Genomic DNA, 12,044 nt, shown 5'->3' with positions numbered 1-12,044 from the left:
TCTTCCTTGGACAATGGGCACTTTGAATCATGAGAAGGCGTTTCCGGCCCATACGTTCTTCCCGATCTTCTTAGCATGCACCATAGATCTGTGTCAGTTCTCTTTTTTTCTCCTTTATGGAACATTGAAAGTACTTTAGGATATTGAAATATGGACTGTCTGAGACTGACTAAAGCAGGTCACATAAACGCACAGGTGACGGTCAAGTACAAAATGTTTGGATGTAAGATCATTATGTAAAAACAAATGGGACAATTATTCCAAAAATCTTTTTACCTTGAGGCATTAAGGTTTTGATTCAAGTAAGTGGAGGAGAATGCCAAGTGAGCAGAGACTGTGAGAATGCCTGTTATTAGGTTTGTGATAAAAGAGTAGCACATCTTGTCCTTGCAGGTGGCTCTGATTATAGCATCATTTTTATATTCATTTAAGATCAGTATCTGATTTTGAAACTATTACTGCACATCCTAATCTCAGGGACATCAGTTATGCTAAAATGTACTTGTTTTAAAATGATAAATTAGGTTGGCAGATACATCAAGAAATGAAACCAGGGAGGTCTTGTTTTCAAGCCAAAATAGTAAACCAGGTTATTGCGGTTTGCAGGTTGCCTTAATGGGCCTGGGGCAGTTGGAAAGCCACAGAGGCTAGCATTCGCTGTAGCTCAGGCACTTGCTGTGTATTTCCGTGTTCCCATTTATTAACTCCCCACAGCAGTCCAGACAGCTGTTGTCCTCACTGAGGTGCTAGGCAGGAAAGGGGGTAACAATACAGAATGACATCCGAGCTCGTATAGTAGTTCAACTCTCAATTTTGACCTTGTTAATTGTATTAGCCAATAGGATCAACTCTGGCTTGCAGACTGTGCACAAAGAGTAAGCTGTCCACAAAATCCAGCCTTTCAGTGTTGTCCTACGATATTAAGCCATGTGGACTGGCATCCTCTGGCTGTCTTCTCTTCAAGTGTCACATTTTATATGTCTGAAGGAAGTTAGATCTTCTCATTTGAGACATAGTAGAGTACATAGAAGGCTAACTTCTGGGTTAGCAGTATATCTTGATCACCTGACTGCTTCTAATCCCATGCCATTGCTTTAACGCTGACTCGCGAAGTGAAAACAGTGCTTGCCTGTGATCCCTGTGTACTGGAAGAACTTGACACAGCTCAGGGCTCTGGCATTTCTCCTCCTCCTTGGCTTGAGCTCCGGGAGCTTCTCTTCTTTTCTGTCGCTAGAGAGCAGTGTTGCACTGTGTGAAATAAATATTGACCATAAGGATTTGGACAATTCACTGGTCTCAAAGTCTCAGGACAACCCAACAATCTGTCCTACCACTTTGTACCCCTAATTCATCTGTCTGCTTCCATTCTGATTCTAGAAGGCACTCAGATATTGATGCTTGAATTTGACTAAAATAACCGTAATTCTCCAGTGCTGTGTACTAGGCCCATTAGCCAAGCTCTTTTCCTGCTTTGTTGTGTTAAGCCTCTTTGTTTTCCTTGTAGGGAAATGTGAATGTGATACCAAAAGCTCACTAAATTGCAGCTATAAGGTCAATTTATTTCTGTGCAAAAATGTTTTGGAAGTTTCATGCATGGTTTTTACATAGCAGGCATTTTCTTGCACCATTTGAAGAATCCTCAGATGCATAGATCTCAAAGTTGTTTGCACTGAAATAAACAAAGCTTTGAATTCCATTTCCTGTGAACATTTTGAAGCTCCCTCACATTATTGTTGTTATTATTTTACAGAAAGTGGCATCCTAGTGTCCCATTCCCTGAGGTTTCTAGTTGGTAAACAGAAGAGATGGGATACAAATGCAGATCTGCCTGAACTCAACCTCTTCTTTAATCAATATGCCTTAGGAATTTACTTAGTATTTTTTCAAATAGACCATCACAGAAGAGCATTTAGTTTGACCCAAGAAGCAGGCTGGTACTTTTAGGTTGACAGAGAAAAGTCCTGCCAACAGTCTTAGGCTGTCACCGGTGTCAAGAAAAGTGAAACGACTGTGTGGTACGCCTGACTGCATTTCCATATTTCAGTTTTGTCCTTTGGAAAGGCCCAGTGAAATTGGGAGGCTCCTGTCTAACACTGTCTAACAGAAGTATAATGTGAGCTACAAATGAGAGCTATGTGTATAGAATGTTCTAGTAGTCAAATTACAAAAGAAAAAAAAACCTGAGTTAATTTTAATTATATCTGATTAAATCCAAATATTATTGTAGCATGTCATCAATATAAAATATTGAGATATTTCATGTTCTTTTCATACTAAATCTTGAGACCTAGTATATAATTTTGTCCTTCCAGCCTTTTAAGCTACATATTGGGTATTTAGTTGTCACACCTAGCCAATGGCTGCCATTATAGATATTGTGCTTCTGGACTGTGTTTCCAAGGCCCTCACAGATGTTTCTGCTAGGGTTAACCCTAATCTGTTGGGGAAATGCCTATTTGGATTACTCTGCAAAGTGGGAGTCAGTGGAGAGAAAGAACTTTAGTTTAGTCCTGAAATTTTGTGCTTTTCTTTTACAAATGGTTTCTTATTTGACTCTGAAGTCAGGAAATTTTACTGCCCCCCACCTATATCCCTCTCTGCCAAATTAAGTTAACAGGTCAGAGTTTTCGGTGTCTAAAAGTATCTAGTGAATCAGGACTTCCAGTTGCCTTAAGCAGCTGAGCATTAGAACAAAAGTGTCTAGAATTTTTAGAGTCATACCAACCCCGAGTGTGTAAACTGATCCTTCCTTTAAAACAAAACTTACAAAACAATTCTTTAAAAGGACATGCTAAGAAAATTGTGATTTTCCACTGCTGTTTGATGTGTAACTGGAGTCCCACAACTTTGTTACCTTTCTGACTTCCTGTTTGATATCTAATTTCAATGCTCAACTTAAAAGAAGTAAAGATGCAAAAACTGTCCTGCCAATGTTCATTTTTAGCGCTAATGGATTTGGCATCCTGCCTTCTCAAAACGTCTGGGCACCAAGGGCTGTAGATAGTTGATATTCTCCAAAATGCGCTCTTAAATTATTAAACATTACTCTAATTTGGCTTTTACAATGCCAGAGACTTTTATTTTCTTTGAAAAATAAACCATCAAATTGTGTTTTCCCCATTTTCCAAATGAGAAGACCAAGGCATTAGGAATTACTGGACTTAGCTAATGCCATGGGCAAAATTTAGGCATACTCTGTCCCCTGTTTTCATGTTTCCAGGCCCTCTTGTTTTAGCTAAGCCCGTCTAACTCCAGAGAAGGGTTAGCCAGTTAAAACATTTTACATAAATGCTGCCTGAAATTCTTAGCACCAGCTAAGACCCATTAAGAGAAAAAAACCTTACCCGCAGCAATGTTCATTCCTTTGTTCTTCATAATGGCAAGCACCATTGCAATGTCCAGTGGCAAGGAATTTGGTGTCCCTAAGGAGTGATACATTGTATAAAAGCACTCTACAAATGTGAATAACCTAAGGAGTTGTTTATCCAAAGCAGAAAAAAAATCAGGATCTAAAATTGTTAGATGGTGTGATTACAAATACATTAAAAAGTGTATAGAAGTGGTGGGCATTTGGCCTAGTTTAAGATATTGGTTAAAACACATTGGGGTTCCGCAGTGGGGAACCTGGGTTCAATTCCTTGCCTTGGCTCCCAATCCAGGCTTCCTGCTAATGCTCACCCCGAGAGGCAGCCAGTGACTATTTAAGTAGTTGGGTTCCTGACACCCACCTTGCAGACCTTGGTTGACTTCCCAGCTCCCAGGTAGGATATGTAGTCCCAGTTTATTAAGGGCATTTGAGGAATGAGCAAGCAGCTAAGAGAACTTTGTGTCTCTATGTCTGTTTGTCTGCCTATCAGACAAACAAATAAGTAAATGCTCTAAGTGTAGAGAAAGAACCTGATGGAAGTAGAAAGAGGTCAGCTTGGAGTGTGGGGGGCATTTTGAATAACATTTCTCAGTTTCTGGTAGTGATCTAGGTTGAATGAGTAAGTTACTGATAATGATGAAGCATCGTTAGTAAGAGGAGCTAACCAGATACCTCTGTGCTTTGGGTTGTTCTGTCTCAAAAACTGTTTTCGGTTTCCCCTTGCAGTTTGAAAATCTGGACATAGTTGCTGAGTGCCTCTTTTCTCTGGTCAATGGTGATGACATGTTTGCGACTTTCGCTCAAATTGAGCAGAAGAGTGTCTTGGTGTGGCTGTTTAGCCGTCTCTATTTATATTCCTTCATTAGCCTTTTTATATATATGATTCTCAGCCTTTTTATTGCACTTATCACAGATTCTTACGACACTATTAAGGTAAGCATTCATCAATATTTGTCTTCCCCCCCCCCAAATTGCAAATTTTGTGTAGGTTGAAACTTGGGCCTATGCATTTTTCTCTTAAAATATTACAGTTCTGCTTAGATCTTGAGAGTTTGGAGAAACGATTTTTGATACTGGAAATTATTTTTAAAAATATACAGCTAGGACGTTGTCCCTGTTCCCAGACCCAGGCTTGAAGATGTGGTAGGAAGGAGGAAAGGATTGGGTAAAAATGCTTGCTACTCTCAGCACTGAAACATTCCCCTGCCTGTGAGGCCACCTAGATCCTGGGTTTGGAGCAGTCAAGTATCAATGATGATGTGGCACTGCCTGCCTGATCGCTATGTAGACATTGACACACGTTGGCTGGCATGTTCTTTAACTTGTGAAAGCTGAGGTTTTTGTGATTATGAGGCTTCACGCTTTCTTGGGCCACCTAAAGGGCTCTGTATCCTTCCAAACTAGGCCCTTTTCATCCACTGATTGCTTGGGCAAAGATCATTTTCTTAGGTATTGGGTGCTTCCACAGAAGTTGCTTATGCTTGGAGAATCCTGCTCTAGGGTCAGCATTGGCAGCCTTGGGTGCTGTCCTCTGCTTTATGCTCTCTTAGACCAACCTGACGAAAGCCAGACAAACAGAAAAACTACTGGACACATTTTTGGTGTTCAATCAGGCTTCTTTTCAGGTGGGAATGGAGATTGGCTGTAGCAGCAGGTCTTGGGTGGGAGAAAAACTGTAGGCACGTGTCTTTCATATGACAGTGTCCCAGGAGTGGGCCAGAGCTCAGTGGTGGGAAGGATGACCTCACTGGTTATGAGGGAAGGTGGTCTCAGGGTCTTTGAGTTTTGGAAAAACCTGTTTTCTGACCCACTAAGTGACCAGCTTCCATAGAAGTCAGAGGAAAGAGAGATGACCATACATGACAGCGAATTCTTTCTGGTCTTGCAATTGCACTCACACTTTAGATTTTTGACTATTTCTTTCACTCTGCTTTTGAAAACATCACTTCCCTGCTTCACCCTGGCTGGCTGTCTGGAATTTCCCCACAGATTATTCTCTGTCTCCATGATGGCCCTGGCTTGGCATTCTGGGATGGATTGATTCATCATTGTTAATATCGCTTCTTTGACCTAAGCTAGCTATGTGATAGAGTATGATTTTAGCAAAGGTGAGCATGGCCCATTTCTCATTTTCTATAAATAAAGTAATGGCCTCATGTACTGTTTTTTAAAGAAATACCAACAGAATGGGTTTCCTGAAACAGACCTACAGCAATTTCTGAAAAGGGGTAGCAGTGAAGAGGAGCAGCGGAGAGAGGCCTCGGCCTTCCTGTCGCACACCTGCTGTTGGAGGAGGTCAGTGTTGTGTTTGTTCTCCACATTCCTGAGACAAATTTCTCCGTTGCCCCAAGAAAGAGACCTTCCAAAGTCAACCCTGCACCCAGGAACCAGCTTATTGTGTGAAATAAGTTATCTTCCTTTATTTTTCCCTCCACTAGAATCAGCTTTAGCAATGCATTGTTGCTTTTAAACAGGGCTATAAAGAAGCAACAGGACATGACTAAAATCTCAGGACAATTAAGAGACTCTTGTGAGAAAGTATGGATTATGCCCTTCAAATCAAGAGACTGAGCTCCCTAGTAGCCACAGGGAGAGGTCAGAGCTCTTATTTTTAGAGGCAGGGCCCTGGGGTTGCCAAAAACATTTTTGTCTTTTCACAGCAGGGGAGCAGATGGGCCTCCTTGCATAGAGTGGACAAGCTGCCCAAAAGGAAGCTGAAGGGCTCCAGGCTGAGGCATGCACCAGTAGCTCCTCATCACCTACTGTGTTTTCCAGGACACTTGTCAGGATGCAAAGAGAAGTGGTCTGGGCCTCAGTGCACAAAGCACATCCCAGAGCAGTTTGGGGACTGGCTTGGGAGTTAGAGTGTGCCCATGCTTGCTTTCATCTAAAGCAGAGGTGGGGGTTTTAGCTGGAAGGGTACCCTCTCTGCGTTGTCTTTAGAAAGATTCTCCAGACCAAATTCTTAATGAAGATGCAAGAATGTAATTAATCCTTAAAACCACAGGACATATTTTTCTGTTAATCAATTCCTCTGCATCTTGGGATTTGAAATGATACTACTGAGCATGCCCAAGAATGTCTGTTAAATATAAAATGAGGCCTTCTGGAAAAGAGTTAGGCTTTTAGAATCGCATTTGGTCCTCTCGGACCATTAAGCTGTTGCTTTGAACGCTAGAATGAAGAGAAATTAATCTTCTTCACAGGCAGCAACTTTCTTAGAGTTGCCCTGGATAAGAAAAGTCTCAACGTTGACTTTCTATTATGTCATTAACTGTAAGGCACAAACATGCACTAGGGAATGTAGCTGGGAGTTCTGAAAAGTAATGGCTAGGTCTTTGTTGTGCTGGATTCTTAACTTTGGTTTTCACCACAACATACCCTAAAAGGTTGCTCAATTATGCTTGCTTGTGTGGCATGTGAAATGAACGAGAAGATTTGCAGGATGAGAGACTGAGATGGGGTGTGAGTTGTGAAAAAGGTTAACTTCAACAGGCAGTCTGCACTTCGGAATGCTAACTGTGGTTGGAAAATGGATTGGGTGAAGGAGTGTCAGGCCATCATGAGGAAAGAAGGAATTAAAAGATACAAGAGAGTCCATCAAGGAAATCAGCTATGGAACTGATGGTAGATTTGGAAAAGGGAAATATGAAACAGAATTGCCTGTTAGCACATTTGACTACAATGTGGTTGCAGACAAAGTTAGCTACAACAGTTACAATGGAATCGCCAGAACAAAGCCTGCATCCTGGGGGAAAGGGCAGTGCAATGACCCTGTATAGAGAAAATGATGGCCACAGGACCAGGTAGAAGGAAGCGGACTGCATTGGAGCTTGAGAACCCTTGACAGCTTGGCTTTCACCAAAAATCAACTGTACCTCAGTAACTGTAAAGGGTAGAATGTGGAGAATGGGATGAATTGAGGATGACCATGAGGAGAGGGTGAACATTGGAGAAGGAACGCACCTCAGCAACATGGGAACTTAAAGCACTGTGCAGATTAGGCTTTGTACTCCCTGAGTAGTAACCCTGATGGTGGCACTTGTTCACAGCCCCGTCTCTGCAGAGTGTGGATTTGATTGCTTGTTTTCACCCAGGCAGTCTAGCCAACCAACTCACACTGATGCTCCTTGCTGTTATTGACAGAGGTTGCTATGTTGATCAATCTTTTGTTACTTTAAAATATTTACAGGGAGTTTCTTGGGAAGGAAAAGGGTTGTTTGGCTTTGCAGTTAAGAGGGTGCAGTTCAGGACTGAGCAGCCCTGGGACTGTGGAAGCTGGTCGTAGTAGTGTAAAGGAATGGTGATCCAGAAAACAGAACAACTAGGCAGAACTTGAACTCAGATAATCAATTCAGAGCACACCCCAGTGATCTAAAGACTTCCCACTAGACCCATCTTATAGATACCACAATTAGATCAAGTCCCTTTGCTTAGATCAATTTATCATTCATTAGTATTAAGGTATTAGAGTTTGGACATCTGCATGAGTTTTGGGGAGATAGATTAATTCACAAAATGTAATCATTAGAACATAATCTTCCATTAAGAATTTAGTCTGGAGAATCTTTCTAAGAAGAACACAGAGAAGATACCCTTCCAGCTAAAATCCCCACCTGTGCTTTAGATGAAAGCAAGCATGGGCACATTCTAGCCCCCAAGCCAGTCCCCAAACTGCTCTTCAGAGATTGTGTTAGCCATGCGCTCACCCAACCTTCTTGGGATCCATTAGGTTGGATCACATGATCTCTGAAACCTCTTCCAGTTCCAAAGTGATGTGGTTCTTTGGAGAGATGTTTCATGGAACAGCTGGCAAGGTTAACTTTTCTTCTTCTCTGCCATGGTGATAAGGCTTTCTTAGAGAACGTGGAGGTAGGGTCCTGTGGTGGATGATGTTTCATGATTTGTTTCGAAAAGCTGTACTCAAATCTCAAATAATGCAAATTCTCCCTTCAGTTTTCCTTCTCACCTATTTCATTTTGTATGTGTGTTACTTCAAAAAGCATGGTGAAAAATGGAAGTAAAGATAAACATAGTTGGGTGCAAGAAAGTTTTGAAATGCATGCAGTTTTTTTCACAGTACATATTTTTGAACAGCTTCAGACACTTTGTTTCCTCAAAGATTTTAAATCATTGATCCTTTCTCCTCCCTCTTTCTGTTACAGGAAGTCAAGCGATGACCACTTGATACTTATTAACTAAAGTCCTCCTGCTAAGGACAATTAAGTTTCAGGCCTCTTCCCAGTGACAATGCAGAGGGACCCCATACAGCTTGGACCAGCAGTTCCAAAAGGATTGTTTTACTTAATTGTGGATTGTAAAAGAGAAGTGACTGTCAGCTGGCTGACTATAACTGAAGTTCCAAAGTAACTTTTTTATAAACTTGAATGAGTAAGAAGAGCTTGCCGGCTTCTACTGAGCATTAGTGTAATTGAGCAGTGATAATGAAATTTTCTGCTAGTTTGCTAATTATGATATGATGGGAAAAACAGTACATTTTAGGAAGTACAAATAAATGATATCTAAATCATTTATTAAAAGATGTGTACCTACTCATCAATTAAGTTTTCATTGTCAAAGTGATTCTTAGTGTGGAAGACATTCATTGATTTAGCCTGCACAGAAGCAAAGTTGGTCATAATACTAAATTAGAGTTCTAAGTGGATGATCTTCAAGTTGTTTAGAGATTGCTCTCATATCCTTAAGAAGACTCCTTATAGGAAACATTTCTTGGCCACTTTCTTTGTCAGCATCATGTGAACAACATTTTGCCTAGACAGTAGGATGTGTAGGAAATAGTCATCTGGCTATCTCATTTCTTGTTATTATTGATTGTCCACTCAGGACATGTGGAACAAACAGTTAAAGTGGCCACTGGTTTTAGCAATTGAGCTCTACTGTGGTGGAAGTTTCTTTTCTGAAGTAAGGAGATTTGTTATATTTTCCCTAATAAATTTACCTTCTTAGCACACCACAGGCACTATTACTTGTTAAAAATACATCTTTTAGCATCTATCTGGTATGGGTTTTGATCATAACTTCATTAACTACTGGTCTTCAAGAAGGATTTCTTAATCTCTTGAACTCAGAGAAGTAGATATGGAGGAGTATTTGATAAATGCTTATGATAATGACTTGCAAAGTTAAGATCATTCCATGGATAGAATTATTTCATACTTGAGCTATCGCAGAGGTCAGATACTTCAAATTTATCAATGAGGAACAGAATTTGAATGACTAGCACCTCTCCCCACCCCCGCCGCCCGTACTGTTGTGTTTCTCTGGCTTACGTTGCGGCTCTCTCCCTGAAGCCCCTGTCCAGATTTCTTTCTCGCTGTGCCCTCCTGTCCTTATTCCCTTTCTGCATTGTCTAACCCAGAACTATTCCGAGTAAATACTCCTATTAAAGTTTGTAAGACAGTATGTGAGTCATGTTTATACTGATAATACTTTGCTAAGTTTACCATTCTAGGGGCAGACATTTGCTGTAATAGTCAGGAAGCTTTTACCCCACTTTGGAGTACCTAGGTTCAAGTCCCAGCTCTGCTTCTCTTTCGGGAGGTTACAAATGAGGGTTGATGTGGTTGGGTTCCTGGCACCTGTGGGGGAGACTGTGACTGGGTCCCTATTGTTTTCTTTAGCCTAGTTCCAACCTGGCCGCTGAGGTCATTTGTAGAGTGAACTGGTGCAACAGAGGTCTTTGTGCGTCTCTTTGCCTTTCAAATAGGAGCAATAAATACACTTTTAAAATGAAATTATTCTTTTAGCTAGCATCCGTTTTACAAAAACAAAAGCCAAGAGTTATGTTAGATTTTTAAACTAAAGGCCATTATACTTGTGGTTATTTGCATGACACCAGAATTCATTATGTAATTAGAGAGCTTCTTAACTTCTGAAGATGTCCCCTGTACACTTAGTCTGTGACCAGAGCAGCTATGAGAGCCTCTCAACTTACCTTGTAGCTTAACTGCCATTTGAATAGACCATTCAAGGTGGACTTCCACATTCATGGTGTTTTTGTGTTGGCTTTTGTGTTTCCTCTTCTACTTTTCCATCTGGTTCAGGAAGAAAAATCTTTTTTTCAAGGTTACTTTGCATCTATGGATACATTGTTTTCTCCCTTTTTAAATAATCTCATGCAATTTATATGTAACCAACTGCATTATCTGTTTGAATTTTATTGTAAACTGTTGTCTCATAACTTGTCTGATAGACATGTCTGGGATGAACGCTTTTCTCTTCTACCTTAGGCCCTCATTTGGAGTACGTAAGGGGAAGACCTGTTCTTCCTACCTATTATTTCATTCTGGGAACTTTAATCCTTGTAGAACTTAACTCTTTGGCTTACAGTGGCACATCTTATGCCTGTTGGTTTGGAGCTGGGAGAAAAAAGCCTGATGTGGGAGTCATAGAAAAAGATGTGAGCCAAAATTGTTGCTTACTTTACTCTGTGTGTGGAGGTCCTGAACAAGTCATTTTTCATATCATAGTGAAGATGATAAACCTCAACCAAGTGAGGCTGAAATTTAAGTCCTATAACACAAAATCTGGCATTGAACAAAAACTGTCCTTGCCTTAAATCGCTGCCAAAACTGTAATTGGGTTCCAGGAGAACATAAATAGGACAGACATTAGAGCCATGCTTCTGTAGCCAGCCTGCCTGGGCCCTTCTCCTCCTGCCAGCTCAGATTCCTTTGGCAGAGTATACCATGCCTCAATTTCCTCATCTGCAAGATGGAGATTGCAAGAATTGAATGAGTCAGACAGAAAGTTCATAAAACAGAGCAGAACTCTTAAATGCTCTATGAACATTATCACTTAAAAAAAAGTTTTCTTGCATGGTCTCCAGACATACAAATCTATTCACCTGGGGCAGTCATGGAGATCTTTGTTTTCTAATGAGCTCACTATGCACTTTTGGTGTACTTGATTGTGGTTTGGTCCGTAAGTGTTCCAAAGTTCTCCATCCATCTTTGTCCATAAGTTAACTTTCAGTTTGACCCCAAGGAGCTCCCATTTAGCTGTAGGGGGAGAGGTGTGTGGATATGGAGCCCAAATGCCCTGCCACTAGGGGCACAGCAGTCATGATGAAAGGGAAGAGGTCCCAGTGGTACCTTAGATGTCCCACACTCTCAGATTTCACTTGGAGAAGACCTTCAGTTCTCTACCAGCAGCCTATTAAAAGGCCCAATTTGTCAGAAACTGAGAAATACAGACCCTGTTGCCTCTAGGCCCACTGCTGATCCAAGGTGGTGCCTACAAAAGGGTAAGAGAAAATATTTAGGAAAAACTCTTCAAGAGATTTCAGACGCTGCTCCCTGACTGTTACTGAGGGCTGGCTTTGTACCAGTGGTAACAAGGGTACACAGACTCGTGGAAGTCCAGGCAAGGAATCCTGGGCTGCTGAGAAGTGTAGTAGCTCAGACTTACTGACTGGCAAGTAGTCAGTCACTCCGTCATGACCTTCATGTTCACAATTGCCCAGCATTGTCAGTGATATCTAGGAGCTCTGACGTCTTTGGGAAAGGATAGTCACTGACCCACTACCATGTGTTTGATCACAGCACTGTTTCCTGACAATACTGAGTTGTGATTTCCAGAAACGTAAATATTTCACTGATGATAACCCAGCTACTATAGTAACAGTGGGTGAACAGACCTCATTTAGTGCTAATTT

The 12,044-nt window shown here is 41.2% G+C and overlaps 1 protein-coding gene across 2 annotated transcripts in view; it reads left to right on the top strand.

The window, feature by feature from the left end:
- Window positions 1-8,895, top strand: part of MCOLN2 (mucolipin TRP cation channel 2) — a 42,266-nt gene extending 33,371 nt beyond the window's left edge. For both annotated transcript variants that reach the window (XM_058658733.1, XM_058658738.1), the window contains exons 12-14: window positions 4,094-4,300; window positions 5,541-5,662; window positions 8,533-8,895. In XM_058658733.1, the coding sequence (XP_058514716.1) occupies window positions 4,094-4,300; window positions 5,541-5,662; window positions 8,533-8,569 (366 nt within the window). In that variant the 3' untranslated portion in view covers window positions 8,570-8,895. The remainder of the gene's footprint in view (window positions 1-4,093; window positions 4,301-5,540; window positions 5,663-8,532) is intronic.
- The last annotated feature ends 3,149 nt before the right edge of the window (window positions 8,896-12,044 follow it).

Source organism: Ochotona princeps, chromosome 2 (assembly GCF_030435755.1).
Source record: "Ochotona princeps isolate mOchPri1 chromosome 2, mOchPri1.hap1, whole genome shotgun sequence".
NCBI classification, from domain to species: Eukaryota; Metazoa; Chordata; class Mammalia; order Lagomorpha; family Ochotonidae; genus Ochotona; species Ochotona princeps.
This window is presented reverse-complemented; position numbering and strand designations above follow the sequence as displayed.